This window comes from Ramularia collo-cygni (assembly GCF_900074925.1).
Source record: "Ramularia collo-cygni strain URUG2 genome assembly, contig: RCC_scaffold07, whole genome shotgun sequence".
In the NCBI taxonomy this organism is placed as follows: Eukaryota; Fungi; Ascomycota; class Dothideomycetes; order Mycosphaerellales; family Mycosphaerellaceae; genus Ramularia; species Ramularia collo-cygni.
In genome coordinates this window covers 83,279-101,106 of record NW_019716261.1, presented here as the reverse complement: position 1 = coordinate 101,106, position 17,828 = coordinate 83,279, and the positions used below count along the sequence as shown (strand labels likewise).

The window sequence follows — 17,828 nt, the reverse complement described above, 5'->3', positions numbered from 1 at the left end:
AACGCTATCGTAGCGTAGGCGTATCGCTACCGGCACGGGTTTACACTTATAATAATTGTTCCTTTAAGGGAAGTTAGCGCTACGTAAGAGAGGAGTAGGCGTCTCGAATAAGCGTTACTTACTTATAGTAGTCGTACTTACGCTTAAACGCGCTAAAGACAGCGTTATAGCGATAGCTAATACGAAGGTATACTAACCGCGTWTAGCGGCGATAGGCCGTAGGCACCTCGACGGCGCGGCGCTTACTCGCCGACGCTTAAGCGGGGGTCGCCGGCGGGTCGGGTACGCGACGCTTATAGGGAGTACGTAGCGGCATAATAAAGAGTAGATATATAGAAGAGAAATCTATAAGGTAGAAAGAATATTAATAAAAGGTAGTTACTAGGGTAGGTTACTTAGCAAACAACCTACTTAGAGATCTGTAGATATAAGACCCTTACGGATAGTAGCGGTAATATATACGCCGCGTAGTAGGGGACTTATTAACCCTCTTATCGAGTAGCGGTCGTTAAGGGAATTAAACCCTCGCCCTTCTAGGTACGGCATTTAGCCTACTAGAAGGAGGATAAAGTTCCGAAAGCGGCTACTTCCTATATAGCTAGTTTAACTAGCCGGCTTTTATATAAATAGCCCGAAGGTTGCTTAGAAAATAGGCACTTTACTATATAGAGTCTACGGACCCCGAGCGCGACGTATACGACGCGCGCGCGCCTCTATTCCCTAAGCCCCCGAACTAAGGCTAGTTCGTATAGGGGGAAGGAGGTAATTATAAGGGCCGTATAAGAGCCCTTATAATAATAGGATTAATAGAGGTAGCTAGATTAACTAACCTTAGAGAAGGGAGTATAATATAACCTAACTGCTTAGCGTAGGCTTAGCGTATGCATAACTCCTACGTATAGCGCACATTTAACCTACAAGAATTAGTCTTATCTCTAATCGAGTGATTACGGGTGTCTAATACATTGCTACATCTTTACCCTTATACTACTATATAATATATACTAGTTTACGATATCTCTATACTTTAGCTTATGCCTTCTTCTCTCTACGCTTTATATAGGTAAACAGAAAAGAGATAAGCAATAGGTATAGGGCAACGCCTTTAAATAAAATTATAAGAGTGTCGATATACTAACGGTAACTAGAACAAATCTTTACGATACTATTATATAGCCTAGCACTCTTGCTATATCGAAACTTTATATATAATACGATATAATAGCGTAGGAAACGCTACAATACTCTAACTCCGGCGCCGAGGTAAAGCTAAGAGTAGTAGTGCATTCTAAAAAGCTATTTATAGGTTGTTGCAGGGAAGTCGCTAAAAGACCACCGTAGCCGATTATAAAATCCTTCGATTCGAAGGAAGACCCACCAAAGCAACATTTATATCTACCTCTCTCCTCCCCATTTCTCCCCCTACCACGAGAGAAACATTTTAGCACCAAACAAACCTCCCCCACCAATACCCGAACCCCTTCCAGAAATGGCACCCTTCAAATTCTACACCGCAACAATCTCCACCTCCCTCTCAGCTCTCACATCCCTCACCAACATCCTCAAAACCGCAGAATCCAAACACGCAGACCCTTCAACCCTCTTGAAAGCCCGCTTAGCACCGGATATGCGACCTCTGACCTCTCAAATCCACTTGTTATGCCAAGCAATCCAACGCATGGTAGCTCGTCTGGATGGAAAATCCCCTTTTATCCCTCCCGTGGACGATATCTCTAGCTTCGAGGATATGCACGCTCGCATCGAAGCTACCAGAAAGAATCTCGAAGCGCTGGACGAAATTCATATTAATTTGCGGGGAGATGAAGTTGAGAGCACGGTTTTGACGGAGACGATGAGTAAGGATATGACGGGGTGGGAATTCGCTATGGGGGCTAGTATGCCGAATGTGTATTTTCATTTGAATATGGTGTATGCGATTTTGAGAATGGAGGGGTTGGAATTGGGGAAGTGGGATTATATCCAGGGGTTTATGGGGCCTGTTTTGGCTTGATAGGAGTGGGTTGGGAGGTTTGAGGATGGAGGATTTGAGCTTGAACACCCGGGAGGCGAGCGAGACTCGTGAGGGTTTTGCTGGATTACCAACTTGGACTTGATCGATTTGAAATGAACATGGGTGCAACTGGAATAATTTCAATTTGCTTTTCGTGGTCTTTGCTACGTTCCTACTTTCCATCAAAACTATGCARCATTCGCATTTTGAGACTGAAACTGTCCTGCGAGACGGAAAGTAGTCCCATGTCCTTTCCAGCGGGACTAGCAAAGCCTACGGCAAGAAATGTTCCTCGCGATCTTTGCTGTCTTGCTGGCTTTCAGGCCGAGATTTCCGTATAATGAGAGGCTTGACTTCCGATGGAAAGAGATGTCATGGTGGTTCTGCTCTCGACAGCTTCGTGGATATTTTGAGAAGACGAATTTTCTTGGAGAAGAGCCATGGTAATGCTGGGAAGATGATGTGGTGGGATTCATGTTGTTCCCGGGATTAGGGTTGCTTCCTTTTTGAAATGACATGGTGGTGGATGATGTTGATGCAATTGGGGGAGGCCCTCAAGGCCATTGGGGATGTCTGAACTGTCCCAGTCCCAGCTGGCGTCGTGCTGAGACTTGTGTTGGGGAGATATCGGTCCGCTGATGCTGTTCTCGGCGAGTATGTGCTTGTGTCCGCTGGATTGGGGATCGCTCGCTGTCTGGGATTGGAAGATGATGATAGGTGATGTTTGAAGGTGAGATTGGATTCTGAAAACGCCTGGAGTCTTCAGTATTCCGGAACCAAGGTTTTTAGAAGTCGGTCCTTGAGATGGATGATATGGTGTCGATGCATGRATCATATCGGCCATCCAAAGCTCGTTGCGCTTCAACAGAAGTGTCTTAGGACATAGGGCTTCAAGAGACTCGCTTCTTCTCCAAAGCGTCCCCCAGCTCCTGGAAAGCACGACGAATCTCAAAGATGTCTCCTCGCTCGAAAGTGGTGCGCTTTCCCTTCGCTTTGGATACCATGCCTTCTAAAATCTCGCCCAGACTCTTCTCCAGCAGTTTCTGATGAACCGGAAGCCCGACAGGCGCATACCTCCGTGATGGGTGGGATACTTGGGTGATCTGGTATGGTGTGCTGGCGGTCGGTAGAGTGATGGTGACGATCCATTCGTCCCGGAACGACAACCACGATGCGGATGTCTCCTGGAAGTTGCAATCAAACGTGACCTGGATCGCCTTGACACATTCCAGAGTAGCTTGCGACGCCTTTGCAAAGAATAAAGTTGCGAAGCCGTTTTCCTTGATCGTGAATCCATGCGTGGCTTGTCTGACGTTCATTCTGATCTTGAGCAGACCACCAGTGTAGAAGATTGGGAGGGACTCCTGGCGCAGCGCTTTACTGGCATATGTTACCCGCGGCGGAATTGTATAAAACGAGGATGCCCGCCATTCCTGCCACTGCGAGCTTCCACTGTGGTCGATTGATGTATCGAAAGAATGTTCGTAGATCATGATTCGTAACTCTGGTGGCAGTTCCATGAATCTTGGAAATGTAGCTTCCTCATCTTTGCGCTCAAGAAGCTCAATCAATTCTTTCTTCTTGAGGTTCTTGAACATTTGAAAATCTCGCTCTTTGCAAAACTGGCGCAGATCCCCGATGAGCCGCTTATCGTAGGATATCATGCCTCGCTGGGCGCGGGTACACAGATAGGCAACACGAGACCAAGAAGTCTTTCGAATGCAAGCAAAGTTCCGAGTCGAGAGGAAACCGAAACCGAGCGAAGTAAGCCTTGCATCGGACTGCCGGTTTGATTGGTCATTGAGCTTCCACCAGTGCTCTCTGAAGTAGAGCCTTCCACCAAGCTCGTGCAGCTGAGCCTTTCTGGCAAGGTAGGATGTGTCCTCCATAGTTGGCAGTATACTGTCGTAGACTGATTCGAGAGAGGTTGAAAAGGTTGATGAAGGATGTACAAAAGCAATGGTGGATGTTGTTAGTATTTATATTAAATTTTGCAGGTGACGGCGAAGGGAAGGTGTGACTTGACGCTAGCGCGTGCAGCAGGCACGTGAACGCTGCAATGAGTGAATTTGGTTGACCTCACTTCGCTTACTTGAGGTAATGTACTTTGCAAGCAAGCGAATACTATAGCCCTTACTGCTAGCAGAGTAAACCCTCACATAATGGAGAGGGCAGATAAGGGCGCTGGTATTTTTGATGATTTTTTCATATCTACAGCTCTGTTCAATGCCGCAGTGAAACGTTTTCCATCACCATCACATCGTCTGTTGCCGATCATCCTTCACAACTTCACCGTTCCTTGTTTGAATAGAGCGTTCCGAAAAGCCTTGAGAAAGTCTCGCATATCTCCTCGCTACAGCATGAGCCGCTTACCACCCCTCTCGGATAATTTACAGTCTAGCAACCTGCAGAGATCATTCCATGCTTCCTCGCAACTTCTCATAGCGTGCTGTTAAAGGTGCTAAGATTTCGTTGAAGCTGGCGCGTTTTGGCATCGCCAGAAATTCTTTGTGCAGTGAATAGGAATAGTTCTACTGCCGTCGAGTGACTGGAAAGGCCTTGTAGAGATCATAGATGTCTTTCCGCCGGAGTATTAATCGCTCACCCTGCCTGCCGTTGAGCTTGTCATTAAAAACTTTGCGAATGCCATCTTCTATTTCATCCAATTCGTTTGCTCCCAGCGGGTCGTTGGAATTCTCGCGTCTAAGATTCTTCAGACCGCAAGGCGTCCTTGCAGTTGGTAAAGCGATCTCCCAGGTAATCTCCGAACGAAAATCATCATTACGGCCGACATCTATGCGGAAGTAGATTGTTCTGATTGACTGGAGTGCCAGAATTGGCACATTCTTGAAGAGCGAAGTCGTCATTCTGTGCAAATCAAGTTTGTAGTCGTTTGGCCACGATACTGCACGGTGGCTGGAGACTGCGTCACTGCGTTGGTAAATTGCCCTGATGTAAAGTCCAGCGGTGGTGTGGTACAATGGGAGTGATTCCTTGCGAAGCATTTTGGAGGCCGCAGTGACCGGTGGCGGGACCAACCTGATCCCAAGCGGACTCTGCCTAAAGCCTTGCACTTCTTCTCCTTTGACCACATTGAACGAAAACCCATAGACTAAAACTCTGAGTTCCGCCGGAAGTTCCAGAAACCGCGGGAACGATGCCTCTTCATCCTCTGCTTCAAGTAGCTTCACCAGTTCCACTTTCTTCAGACCATGGACTCCAGGCAAGCTCCGCTGAGCGCAGAACTGGCGCAGCTCTGCAATTGGGCGATCAAAGTAGGAGATTAGGCCTCGCTGCGCGCGTGTGCAGAGGTATGCGAGCCGAGAAAATGCAGTGCCCTGAGCAAAGCCGTACTTGTGCTGCCGGAGGAATTTCCGAGCAGGACCGTATTTCTCGGAGCGATATCTCTCTCGGAGCTTCCACCACTCGTCATAGGGTGCCACGATTCTGCCGCCTTTGGGGCTGAGCTGAGCGACCCCGTCGAGGCAGCTGATGTCTTCCATGGTCTGTCGTGGTGTCTGCGGATTGTCTGAGAGAATGTTGAAGTGAAGAGTGACGGATGTTGTTGGAAGGTTGATGTGAGATAAGCGGTGCTCAAAGTCGAGCTTAGGCAGCAGGCTCGTGACCGTTGCTGTGAATGAAATTGAGCCAACCTCACTTCGCCAGGAGATAAGTTCGGAATGTCTGAGAGGATGTTCAATTGAAACCATGGCAGATGTCACTGTAAGGTTGCTCGAGGTCGAGACTACAGTGGGCAGCAGGGCCGTGCCCGTTGCTGCCTCCTCCTGTGAAAGAGATTGAGCTAACAAGGCGCTTTATTTTCACCGATACTTCCTTGACCAAGCACCTGCGGCACCATTTTTAGAGTTGCATTGATAGGAATTTCCATGGTCGCTGTCTCGTGCTTCTTCCCTCAGCAAACCTCTTGATACGAATATGCCACGCCAACAAAGCAAAATGGACAGAGCTTCTGAGGAACTGGCCGAGGTGACTGTGAGACTCGAACTCAGATAGAAGCCCCTGATTCTGGAGCATATTGTTTTAAACGACCCAAGGCCTATATCCGCGGCTTACTAGACGTCCTGCACTAGATGCGTTACAGCACCGAAACAAAACATTCGGCAGTAATACAGACATTACAATACGAACAAGTGGTTCAGGTCGAACTAGAAATCCAAGCAAAAGATGTCTCGAGTGAGCAGAATCTCCTTGAACTAGGTAGTGCAATGCTCCGTGAGGATCAAATGTTTGCCTAATTATGTGGTTATGAGACCAGCATGAGAAATAAAAAATGACAGCGGGCACCCACTGTAAGCAAGTTCGGGGTGTGACCGCGGGCTTACATGTAGCTCTACATATGCGCTGTAATGACGTGCATATTGGCGGCATCACATGCATATCTGTTCGCAGAAACTTTTCCAAGCGAGTCGCGCTGGTCACCCACAGAAATAAGTCTGGGGACGCGGCTGATTTTCTTCTGAACTTCCTCCAGCGAGCAAAGTACCTACCATGGGGTACTCACAGACATTTGATGAGCTCTATCGGGATTACAAGGAAGCAACCAAATACGCGCTCGCATGKCTCCGATCAACTCGCTCAAATGACAGCAGCCAGCCTCGCCTCAACTCCACCCTGTATATGGTACAGGCAGCAAAGGATGCGGCAGCCCGGAAACTTGAAGTTCCCAACTCTGTTATAAGCCATCTACAAAGCGCCGTTACTGGACGTAAGAAGGTCCTAGAACTTTACCGCGGATTATCGCCCTCAGAGGATAGGCAAAGCGACCACAGCCATGCGGCGTTCGTGCGCGGGTATGTTCTGTCTTGTATCATAATCGTGCTAGGGTTAACCGTGACAGACTTGAAGAGGTTCTGAACATATTGATGCCTCTAAAGTCAAAGCAGGACCAGCAAGTTCCTAGCGACCACCCCGAGACTTCATCTGTCGCTAGAAGCCCATCGAATCGCTTCGATATCCTCTCCGAGGCCGCTGTGCATCTTGAGGTAGCGGAATCAGCAGGAGGTAGTTGCAAGGAGAATTGTGAAAGTCAGGCGTCTCGACAGGCTTCTTTGGGTGGATCGTCTGAGGATGTATTCCTCGAAGACGACGATCTTGGGGAATGGATTGAACTGAGCTTATTCCTTCGTGTAAGTCACCCAGATTATGATTACACGTTTACGATCGCTAATTCACTCTCCAGGAGATCGATGCAATCTCCCAAAAAGTAGACACGTATTGGAAGGATGCAGCTAGGGATCAGCTATCGATCCCTCTCGCGGCTTGGCTGACCACTACAGCTTTACATGCAGTCGGTCGAATGTTTGGAAGACTACAGCATGTTGTAGGAACTTGCGACGACCTCATAGCCATGTGGGTGAAGCATAAGCAGAAGCATCCATCGATTCGATTTAAGGATATACCTGGATTTACGAGTAATGGTCGCTGTGCCGATACGTTCGCTTTATGGAGAGCAGCCCGGATACTGCATGATTGTCGTACTCTAGATGACTACAGGGTGATCTCTTCGAACGCCGGTGCTCCTTTAAGACCACTCGAAGTTTTCTCTAGTCCAACGATCCCTGTGCCGAGCGAATTATTGCGTCCAGGTCAAATCGAAGACGAGGAAGATGATCTGGCGCTTGACAAGATGCAAGAAAGCATGCGACAGCTTCTAGTTTCAGGGCGAGCGATGTCAGCTCTTGAAGCCTCGGATAAAGATACACATATCTCGGAACCACTCCTCCCGCTATTGAAAATGGTTCTGCCCTCGGACAAGGATGAGCCAACTGATGTCAACAGGTCGCCTCCGCCATTTCATTTGGTCTATGGCTACGAGATGCTACTCTCAACTTACAAGGCATTCCTTTGGCCAGACCCGACTCCCACCAAACAGAATTGCCGCCTCCTAGCTCTTTCCTTTGCTATGGAGGTAAAGAAAGAGATATCAGCGGCAGTTTCTGCCATTGTTGCTTGTCAAGAAGCTGGCCTGGATAAATTCCAGCTGACCTTTGGACTGTTTCTCGACGATCTAGAGGACTACATTCGCGAAAAGCGGTTCGATCTCTACTATCAATCTCCATGGACTGCTGGTTGTCATATTGTTGAGCTGCTCACCGCATTTCGTCTCGCGGGTATGGAACTCTGCTGCCAGACCGGATACGTCTGCGCAGTACTTCACCTATACAATGCTCTAAGGAAGCTCGCGAAGATCCTTTGCAGAAGATCCCACTAATGGAGGACCTATCCCGAATCTTCATGCCTCACTTGTTTCTTGGAGGTCTTCCAGATGCCGATTTCAGCTACCACTTTCGGAAAGCCCTGGGGCAGGACTTTAGTACCGCCATACCGCAGTCAAAGCCTAGAGACCGCGCCGACTTCTCACCGATCAGCATAAGAGTGCTACGAGAATTTGATCTAGCGAGTCTGTCTGAGACGTCACTATTCTACTACCTTCATAACCAGAGCTACCGGACCACACAAGATTTCTGGATGAGAGTATACAAAGGCTCCAGCATTAGAACTCCTTCCAAGAAATCAGTCCGTGGTGTCATGCACGCCATCCACGCCAACCCTTTCCATATTTCCCTCGACAAGATCAAGGACGCTGCCTACACGGAGTTCACGGGCGACCTACCTACTGCGCGTGTCAACTTCTTCAAGATCTTCACTCATTGCGTGGAATTCCTCCGCAAATTTGGCGAGGCCATCGAAGCAAACGCAGACATCAAGATCCGAGGCAAAGGAGCAACGCTAGGTTTTCTGAGTGTTGATTTTGCTCTAGAGGGGATTGCGCACCATCTCGAAGGGGGGCGACGCGAAGAGGAGGGCTCTTTTGCCATACTGGACTGTATTGAAGGACGCGCGGGCGGTGTTGGGTGAGGTGCATGTCGAGGCTTCGATCTCTGATTTTTTGTGGAAGATTTAAAGTGAAGTGTTGAGTAGTCGGCTACCTAGACGCCCCTTCGTCCAACCAGAGCTGTCGATATGAGAATTATTCATCGGGACAAGACATCCCTATACATCCTTATAATGTCCTAAGGCATCGCTCTCTGCAGTATCGATGAATCTAGGACTGCTAGAATCCTAATAACTAGCAGAGTATCCTGTAAACTTATCGGGGGAGCAGTTCAGGGAGCAGCTGTTGATGACAAATCCTCATATCGATAGCTCTGCGTGACGGTCCAACCTTTCTTGACTCATAAGTGTATGGAACATTATCAGCGATCATCGTCTCTATCGTAGTCTCTCGATGAGTCGGTCGGTATTACTTGGCCATTCCAGATCTCGTTTGACAGTCTCTCCTTAGCCGAGGCCGGATCGTAATCGTTCGGCAGGCTGGGGAGTTTCTCTTCAAAGCTACTCTTGAGCCACTGCTTAGCATTCAGCTCGAGAGGCCCATCGGTGCTTGTATTGCCAACGCGACCGAGAAGATGCTTAGAAGTAAGTAGAGCTGTCGATATGAGGATTATTTATTAGGACACAAGGCATCCTTAGTTATGTCTATAATGTCCTGAGGCGTCGCTCTCCACAGGCTCGATGATTTAGAGCCTGTTAGAACTACTGCTACCAGCAGAGTGGCCGTTGCTTAATCGAGAGAGCAGTCTAGGGCACTGCTCTTGTCGATGCTTTCTTATATCGTCAGATCTATTTAAGAGTGCTACGGCGGAGGTATGTAGAGCTGTCGATATGAGGATTGTTCACCGGGACAAGTCATCCTCATTCATTCCCGCCATGACCTAACTAACGTATCGCTCTCTATAGAATCGACGATTTTAGGCCTGCTAGATTTCCAACCACTAGCAGAGTAGCCCGTCAATTAAGCGAGGGAGAAGTTGARGGCGCTGCTCTTGTCGATGATTTCTCATATCGACAGCTCTGGAGGTATGCGACAGGCGTAACCCAARGATTACTAGCTTCAGCAATAGGACCCAACTCGGCATCCTTGAACCAGTCGGGCGGCTCATAGAATTCGCGACGGAGTAGGCTGGCGGCGAAATAGAAGAAAAGATTCCGGCGAGATGGTCGATTCTTGCTTGGGGTGCTTGAAGATGAACTCTTTGTTGTGAATGTCTTTCCAAGTAGTACGCTCACCGTTGACAGCGTACACTTTATTTTGGCTGGCGGAAAAGAGAGTCKCATCGAGGACGACAGCTTTGAAGCGGCTCTCACTTTGACGGCCATCAATCGTGAGTGGGACAGACAATGACGAATCGAGCCAGGTCAAAGGCAGTTTTAACATGTCGGAACATCGGTATGCCGTTATTGACGTCATAGATGATCTCTTGGCTATTTTCTAGTGTGTCCCGTTCTCTCTGGTCTCTGGTCTCTGCTCTCGCTCTCCATAGGCTTGACGAAATTAGGCCTGCTAGAGTTCCTGCCACTAGCAGAGTGGTCTGTCAATTAATCGAGAGAGCAGTTTAGGGCGCTGTTCCCCTCAAGTTATTGAAACTTATGTTAACAGCTCTGCGTGAACGAAGCTCGCTGTCTACTCTCCGCAGGCTCGACGGCCTTGAGTCTGCTAAATTTCCTACCACTAGCAGAGTGGCCCATCAATTGATCGAGAGAGCAGTTTAGGGCGCTATTYTCCTCAATGTATTGAAACTTGTATCAACAGCTTTGCGTGAACGAAGCTCGCTTTCTTCTCTCCGCAGGCAGGCTCGACAATTCTAGACCTACTAGATTCCTTGCGACCAGCAGAGTGGCCCGTGTATCAACTGAGAGAGCATTTCAAAGCATCATTCCTGTTGACGAATACTGATATCGACAGCTTTGCGTGAAAGTTGCTGTTTTGAGGCGGCTCTCAGTTTGAAGTCCTTCACTCGTGAGTGGGACAATGAATTCATCTCTACCTTGGCCTTGAACGCAATGCTCTCCTAGGTCGGAGGCTCGCTTCCTACTCTCTGCTCTCTGCAGGCTCGACGGTTTTAAGCCTACTGGATCCCTCGTCACCAGCAGAGTGGCTCGTCGATCAATCGAGAGAGCAGTTCAGGGCGCTGTTTTTGTTTTGGAACACTCATATCGACAGCTTTGCGTGAAAATTACAGTGATTGAATTGGCGGACTTCATTCCACTAATACTTTGCAAGCAAGCTATAATGGTTGTTGTAGTTTTTGGTTATCACGAGGGGCAGCAATTGTTCCGCCGGGGGTTCCTCAAGAATGAAATTTGGCCAAAAATCACCTCATTGCGGAATTGCTGTCACCGCTTGCATTGACCTCCAAGGAAACTACCAAGTACCTAGTCAGTCGATGTCCTCAGCAAGAAAATGAAGACAGAAAGCTTTTCTTCAAGCAGGCATTCCTCCTTCTTCATCACCTGGAAGCTTCACCCAGTCTCACCTCACCTCACAGCTCCAAACCTCCAAACCTCTCCTCAATATCCCGAGCATGGGTAACACCTCCAACAGAAACATGCTGCTGTCCTCCCACTCCAGCTCCACATTCGGGACACTTCGCCTGCTCCATTGGCATTCCGCACTCTCCAATCGTGAACGGATGTCCGTTCTCACACCGATACCAATGTCCCGTGCCAGCGAACTCCTTCGCCATAGCTCGCACAACCATTCTCATCTCAGAAACGGACATGCCTCCCTCCTTGAGCATTCTCCGAACGTCCTTTGCTTCCTCCGCGAGATCTTTCAACGGAGCCGCTTCCAGATCAATGGAGCCCAGGAGCTTGAGTGCCTTCTTCTTCAACATATCAGTACGATGCAGCACTCCAGGATCCTCGTCTTCAGAGACATTGCTCAAGACACCGCACTCCAGCGCCGCAAATTTGGCCCAGTGGATCTGCGCCTCCGCCTGCTGACGAAGATTCTTGCTGGTTCCAGCCTCATCGATCAGTTGCTCGCACATCTCACGGTTTGTCGTAAAGTCCACTCTCAGAATGCCTCGCGTGTCATGTGGAGTCTCGCCGTGGACTTTGATCACATCGCCCAGCATGATCATGACGCTACGAATGAGAAGATTTCCAGCCTGCAAGTGCTCGCGTAGCTGCAGCTCCTCACTACTAAACTCAAACTTCGCAATCGAGGACGAGGTAGTGTTCTGACGTCGGACGACCTCAACCAGGTCGTGTACTCGTTGATAGGGCTGCTCCGCCTTGCTGACTTTGTTGCGGAAGGCGGAAATGTCGTTTATGAGCTGGTAGATCCTACGATAGCGCTTCGAGGTCTTCAAATTCAACACGGTTTTGCGTTGCGAGGTAGATGGGCCGTCTAGCACGATATTCTGCGTTGGCTTGCGTGGGAAGTCGATGGAATCCATGAGCTCGCCTTCAAGATCCGCCAGAGACGTTGCCAGCTCTTGATGCCTCTTGTTCGACCAAGCAGTTAGTCTCTTGGCACTTTGATCAAGAAGAGCTCGTCGAACGATGCGTCCATAGCGAGCGAGGCTGCGTAGCGAACTGCGGCACTCTGGGCAAGGCTTGGATTCCTCGATGGAGAAGGGCTCGGCAGACGTCTTGAGTCCGGTGTATCTTCCAGTGAGCGGGTCGGTCTCGTAGTACTCGTGCATGCCCATAGTACCATCAAGAGAGTCGATGGTAAAGATGTGACCGCAAGGAGTGAAGATGCACGGATCAGTATCGAKGTCGACATCTTCATACGGAGTGAACATGATGAGATCAGCTTGCATAGCTTTGACGTCGTCGCTGCCATGCTTCTGACAGAACCTCTCATCCGGGCACTCCTCTCCGCAAACCGAAGGGCATCTGCAGCCACAAGAAAGAGTCTTGTCGCACCGCTCAGAACAAGGCACCCAAGTGCAAGGGGCAGCACAAGGCATTGGGCAAGGCTTGTTGTGAAAGCAGAGGGTTCCAGAAACGCATTGCTCTTCAAGGCAGGGACTGCAAGCCTCCGAGCATTTCTGACCGCACAGTGCGTGGGAGCAGCGGGTGTCGCAATTCTTCAGGCAGAGTGGACAATGTTYGTCTCCGTGGCAAGTAGAAGCGCATCGGTGCTTGCACGTGCTGTATCCACGATCGCACGTTTGCTCGCATGTTCCATGATCGGTCTTTGTGAGTCTGCCATATTCACGGGTGTTACAACGGTAGCAGGCCTTTTGACAGATATGGCCGCAAGGCAATACTGCACCACACTCAGCAAAGCAGCCATATCCGGGACTGTCGACGTTGATGCGGCACTCCGTGGTAATCTCGTGGTTACAACCAGGAATCAATCGCCTGACGGGCTCTTCGCAAGGTATGGTGGAAGGCTTCTGGTACTGGTAGCATGGCATGGCAGTCTTCGTATGACCACAGCCAAGCAGAACCTCAACACCCATAACGGGAGCATTGCAACGTCTGTCGCAGGTATCACCGCAAACTTTCAGGCAAAGGTGCTCGCAGCCATCTTTGATCCTCGTGCATGGCTTCAGACAATGCACCGCTCCATGAAGCATGTCGGAGTGACACTTGGCAATGCACGCATGCCCACACGAAAGCTGCTTCTCGCAAAGTAGATCACAGCCAGCCTCTGGAGATAGACGTGCAAAGTCGCCAGGCTGCTCGACAAGTATTGCGGTATCGGGATGTCTGGGGCAACACAATTCCAACATCTCACCAAGATTGTCGTCTTCTTTGAGCATGTCGATGACTTCTTGCCACATGGGGATGCTCTCCATTGTGTCGGCATTGCCGATAATGTACATGCCATGCTGAGCTCGAGAAAGAAGGACGTTGATTCTGTTTGGAGTCCTGAGAAAGCCAGCCTTGTTCGTCTTGTTACTGCGTACAAGAGAGATGATGACGATCTTGGCCTCCTCTCCCTGGAAATTGTCGACGGTTGCGAGTCTGATGGCTTTGCTGAGAGAGCCTTTCGACGTATTCGAGTCTGTTGCCAAATGCTCTGGTACCACGATGCCTTCGTCATCGCCGCCTTCTTTCCGCAGCTGATCAACATCTCTCTCGGTCAGCAAGATTGCATGCGTGTTGCCAAGGTTCTGTCGAAGCTTTCTCAATTGGCCCAGATACGGTGTGATGACGGCGATGTCGGCAGGCTTGTAAGTGCCTTGCGAAACCAGATGCTTCACAAGAGCCAACACCAAATCAACTTCGTATGCATTTGTCTTCGAAGTGTCGCCAGAGTTGTCATCTTCGGGCTCGTCGTGATCCATCCAGAACAAACGCTGGCGCATCCCGACGACTTTGGGATATAGCGAGACTGATGGATCATCCTGCAAGAGAGGATATTGTGTCTGGCGGATAAGCTCCGAAATCGACGGATACATACGTCTCTGGACGTTCAATGTGGAGAGTGGCAGTCGTTGAGTAGAAATGTCCTGTGGCTGGACGAGCCTCTCAAACAGGGAGAGATCAAGTGCATACTGGCTTCCACTTGGGCTTTCCGTTGACAGATCATAGTTCTGTATTTGAGGGCGAAGTTGCTGGTGGTCGCCGATAAGAATGCATTGTTCAATAGAGGGAAGAAGAGCCGTCAGCATGTGGGCTTCGAGCACCTCACCGGCCTCCTCGCAGATCAAAACTTTGGCACCTGCATCGCGGAGGAGCTCGATGTTACGAGCGAGACCGCTCGTTGTGAGACCAATGATGCTTGCTTTGTGGAGCACGCGAAGGTTTGTTTCTGTTCGAATCCCGTCCAGTTCTTTCTTGGCCGCATCGTACGAGGATGAAGCTTGACGAAGCTTCTCGTGGAGCTCGGCCTGCATTTCGGCCGTCCAAGAGTTGAACATGGCTCGGCGCTCTAGATTGGTCATCTGGTTAAGAGGGACATCCTGAAGGTCAATGACGGATCGTTGCCGCCCACGGCTTTGACAACCAGTTCTGAACCATGTGTCAATTTTGGACTCTCGGCGGCGTGTCACGAGCTCATATCCATTTTCGTCGGTGATGTCCCCAAAAATGAGTCTGTGGTAGTCAGGATAGGTGCCGAGAAGATAATGCTTCACAGCTGCATGGGTTTTGACGGCCTTGAATGATTCGAGCAGATTGTTGATCTCTGTAGCCTCTTCTTTGATGGTCTGCTTCAGCTCCCAACGTCGAGACTTTTCGGTTTTGGTGAGGTCGATTTGGTATCCCAGAGCGCGCAGATTGATATCCTCAAGCCTCTCAGATTTCGAGCGGCTTCCAATTCGGACCATGTCCGTCACACCATCATCGACCGAGCGTTCGAGAATTGCATCCAGCGCATGGTTAGTATGCGTGCAGACCACAATGGGTCCCATCGAAGAGGCCTTCTTGTTGGCCAGCAGGACTCTGATCAGTTGGATCCCAGTATAACTCTTGCCTGTGCCGGGTGGGCCTTGAATTGCAGCAAAGGATCGCGAGAGGGAGGCAATGACTGCATAAGCTTGGCCTGGATCAAGAGGCGCAATCTGCGCAAGCTCGGTGGCAGAGTCTGCGATGACCTCGCCAGGCGTGAAGGAGAAGGACTGGTTGTTGGTGGTGACCTTCGACAGGTCATACTTGAAGCCTGGTTTCGTGGCAAATAACGGAGGCTGGACGGCAATCTCTTCGTCGGGGTGTTCGGGAAAAGTGGTGGGAGCCAAGATGTGTGAAAAAGGCATGTCGAGAGACTGGCTGATCTGCTGCATAGCTCGCAAAGTGGGCTCGAAAGAAGCGAGAAGCACGCCCGGAAACTCCACAATCGAGAGATGCGCATAAGTGGAGTCGTCGATTGCCAGTGACAGGATATTGTGAAGGTCGCTGTCGTTGAGTGGCTTCACGACGACGTATGCGCTCTCTGGGTCAGACGTCAGGTCGAAGGCCTTCTGAAGTTCTGTAGGCTTCTGTCCTTGCAACACGACCAGGAACGAAGCAAAGCCTTCTGAGCTGAGGAGACAGATCAGGGTGCCTGGGCCGAGCCTCCGCGACTGTTCCCACCACTCTCGGCTCTCATCACTCGACTTCTGATTGTTAGCTGCAGGTCGAGAGAAGCGCAGCGCGATCTGAGCGCCGTGATGTTCATCGAAGCTAAAAGCAGCGATTTGGACATGGCCGTAGACGAAGGTTCGAGCTGCTTGACGCTTAGGAGTGATGTGAAACTGGGGATTCTGAAGCTTTTCGAGCTCAATCTTTGCGGCGTCTCTCAGTTGGCCCACGGTGTCTTCCCGCAACAAGCGGAAGTGACGATCAATCAAGCCAGCAACACCACCTAGATGCCAAAGTGCAGGATCTGCGACTGGAAGGTACTCGTTGCGAGTGCTCTGAATCTCTTGCAGAGTTGGCAGGATGGAGATTTCGCAAATGTTGGCGTGGTCATTGTCATGTCTGGGACCATCTTCTGAGAGTTGGCCTGGCCGATCCGGCGTGAATTGGAACGTTGCACGTGCGCCAGGTAAGTTTTGCTGCTGCTGGGCATCAGGAATTGCTTCGCCGATTCCAAGGCGCTGCTGAAGCCTCTCAAATGCCTTGTTGGCTTTGCTCATGTAGAAGGTGGTGCTTGCAGGGAGATTACTCAGAAGTGCAGTAAAAGTCTCCGCGATAGGCAGGAACCCTGGGTTTACGTGCGCAAGAGTGTTGTATTCGACCACGTTTGAAAAGATTCGAGTGGTGATCTCGAAGACAGCCAGTGTATCTGCATCGATTGCTCCATCGACTGGAGGAGCATCAAGGAAACCAGCGTTTGAGAAGTAAGCGGCAAGACTGGCGAGCAAGTGGACTGAGCGCTGGTCGCTACCATCACCAGAGTACATGATGTTGTAGATCGTCACGACCTTTGACCGCAGCAAGACAGAAGACACCACGTTGGGGTGCAAAAGCATCTGGAAGAAAGGCTTGAGCAAGTTGTCGATAACTCTGCCGAGCTGGGCTGGACTGAAGGTGTCGAAAGGCTGGCTGAGCAGTTGATCAATCCGTAGCAGTCCACAATCACTAGCAAGAAGAGTGACCACTTCTTGCATAGGTCCAGTGTCGCTGTTGACGAGCTCCAGTGCTTGCTTGAAGAACATGCTCAAAGCTTGTGGTGGTAATGGATTTGTCTTGGTAGTCTCCTTGGGAACTTTCCATCGAAAATCTTTCATAGCAGCTTCTGAACTCGCCGTGGCGCCTTTGCTCTTGGTGGCTGTGGTGCCATTCGTATCCACGGCACCCTTCTCGTGTGAAAAGGTACAATCTGCACCTCTTCTGCATGCTCCCTTCAAGAAGTACTGACAAACCTTGCGTAYGAAATTCGGGTCGGGGACGTGAGCGTAGTTACAGGAGGTACCCTTGGTACACTTGCCCATCTGGAATGAGCGACATGGCCTGCGATGCGTCAGTTGGGTCCGAACCACAGGCTACATGAGACTAACTGCTTGCCGCGCGCCATAGCTCGGAGGTTGTGCTGTTGGCGCACGAGGCGCGGATGTTGTGACGCTGCTGCAAGTCGACGATGAGACAAAGCGGGCTCGTATCATAAGATGGAGCCAGATCGCGGTGAGGAAATGGAGCGGGCTGCTGATGATGAGGTGAAGCTTATTCCAGGTGTTGAACTGGAAAGCGGCGGTAGAAACGTAGCAACGCGGGTCAGACACGGACCTTTTTGAAGCAAACAGCTCTTGAGGACTTGCTAGCGCTGGAATGTTCTTCCAGCAGCGAGTCGCCTCGGGTCTGCTTGTTCATGTCGACCGTATACTAGAGCGTCGTCGAGGTTTGGCATAAAACCGAATCATCTGTGAGTGCTCGAGTGGCATTTTTATCCATATCAGAAATGAGATATGTGTATCGACCTTGAAGGCAAGACCTCGCATCTGCTCTTTTGTCAACCCAAGTTGTCAGAGTTGAAGGCCGCGCCCGTGAAACGAGCCTTTCAACCCCAGTGTACGTCGTCTCGAGGATTAAGGATTGCGGTCCATCTATTCATTTTCTATTTAGTTCTATC

At 50.0% G+C, this 17,828-nt stretch overlaps 5 protein-coding genes; 2 read left to right on the top strand and 3 right to left on the bottom strand.

Moving 5' to 3' along the window:
- Positions 1–1,489: 1,489 nt before the first annotated feature.
- Positions 1,490–2,011, top strand: RCC_05004 (uncharacterized protein; the record flags this gene model as incomplete). Its single annotated transcript, XM_023770280.1, has 1 exon — positions 1,490–2,011. One exon carries the CDS (start codon positions 1,490–1,492, stop codon positions 2,009–2,011), a length of 522 nt encoding a protein of 173 aa, XP_023626048.1.
- An 890-nt stretch (positions 2,012–2,901) lies between these two features.
- RCC_05003 (uncharacterized protein) lies at positions 2,902–3,900 on the bottom strand (the record flags this gene model as incomplete). The annotated part of the gene is made up of 1 exon (XM_023770279.1): positions 2,902–3,900. One exon carries the CDS (start codon positions 3,898–3,900, stop codon positions 2,902–2,904), a length of 999 nt encoding a protein of 332 aa, XP_023626047.1.
- Positions 3,901–4,542: 642 nt separating this feature from the next.
- RCC_05002 (uncharacterized protein) lies at positions 4,543–5,514 on the bottom strand (the record flags this gene model as incomplete). Its single annotated transcript, XM_023770278.1, has 1 exon — positions 4,543–5,514. The coding sequence occupies one exon, from the start codon at positions 5,512–5,514 to the stop codon at positions 4,543–4,545; it is 972 nt and encodes a 323-aa protein (XP_023626046.1).
- Positions 5,515–6,520: 1,006 nt separating this feature from the next.
- RCC_05001 (uncharacterized protein) lies at positions 6,521–8,243 on the top strand (the record flags this gene model as incomplete). XM_023770277.1 has 3 exons in its annotated part: positions 6,521–6,822; positions 6,870–7,158; positions 7,212–8,243. The coding sequence occupies 3 exons, from the start codon at positions 6,521–6,523 to the stop codon at positions 8,241–8,243; spliced, it is 1,623 nt and encodes a 540-aa protein (XP_023626045.1).
- Positions 8,244–11,355: 3,112 nt separating this feature from the next.
- On the bottom strand, positions 11,356–17,193 carry RCC_05000 (related to NF-X1 finger and helicase domain protein; the record flags this gene model as incomplete). Its single annotated transcript, XM_023770276.1, has 1 exon — positions 11,356–17,193. The coding sequence occupies one exon, from the start codon at positions 17,191–17,193 to the stop codon at positions 11,356–11,358; it is 5,838 nt and encodes a 1,945-aa protein (XP_023626044.1).
- Between the last annotated feature and the right edge of the window lie 635 nt (positions 17,194–17,828).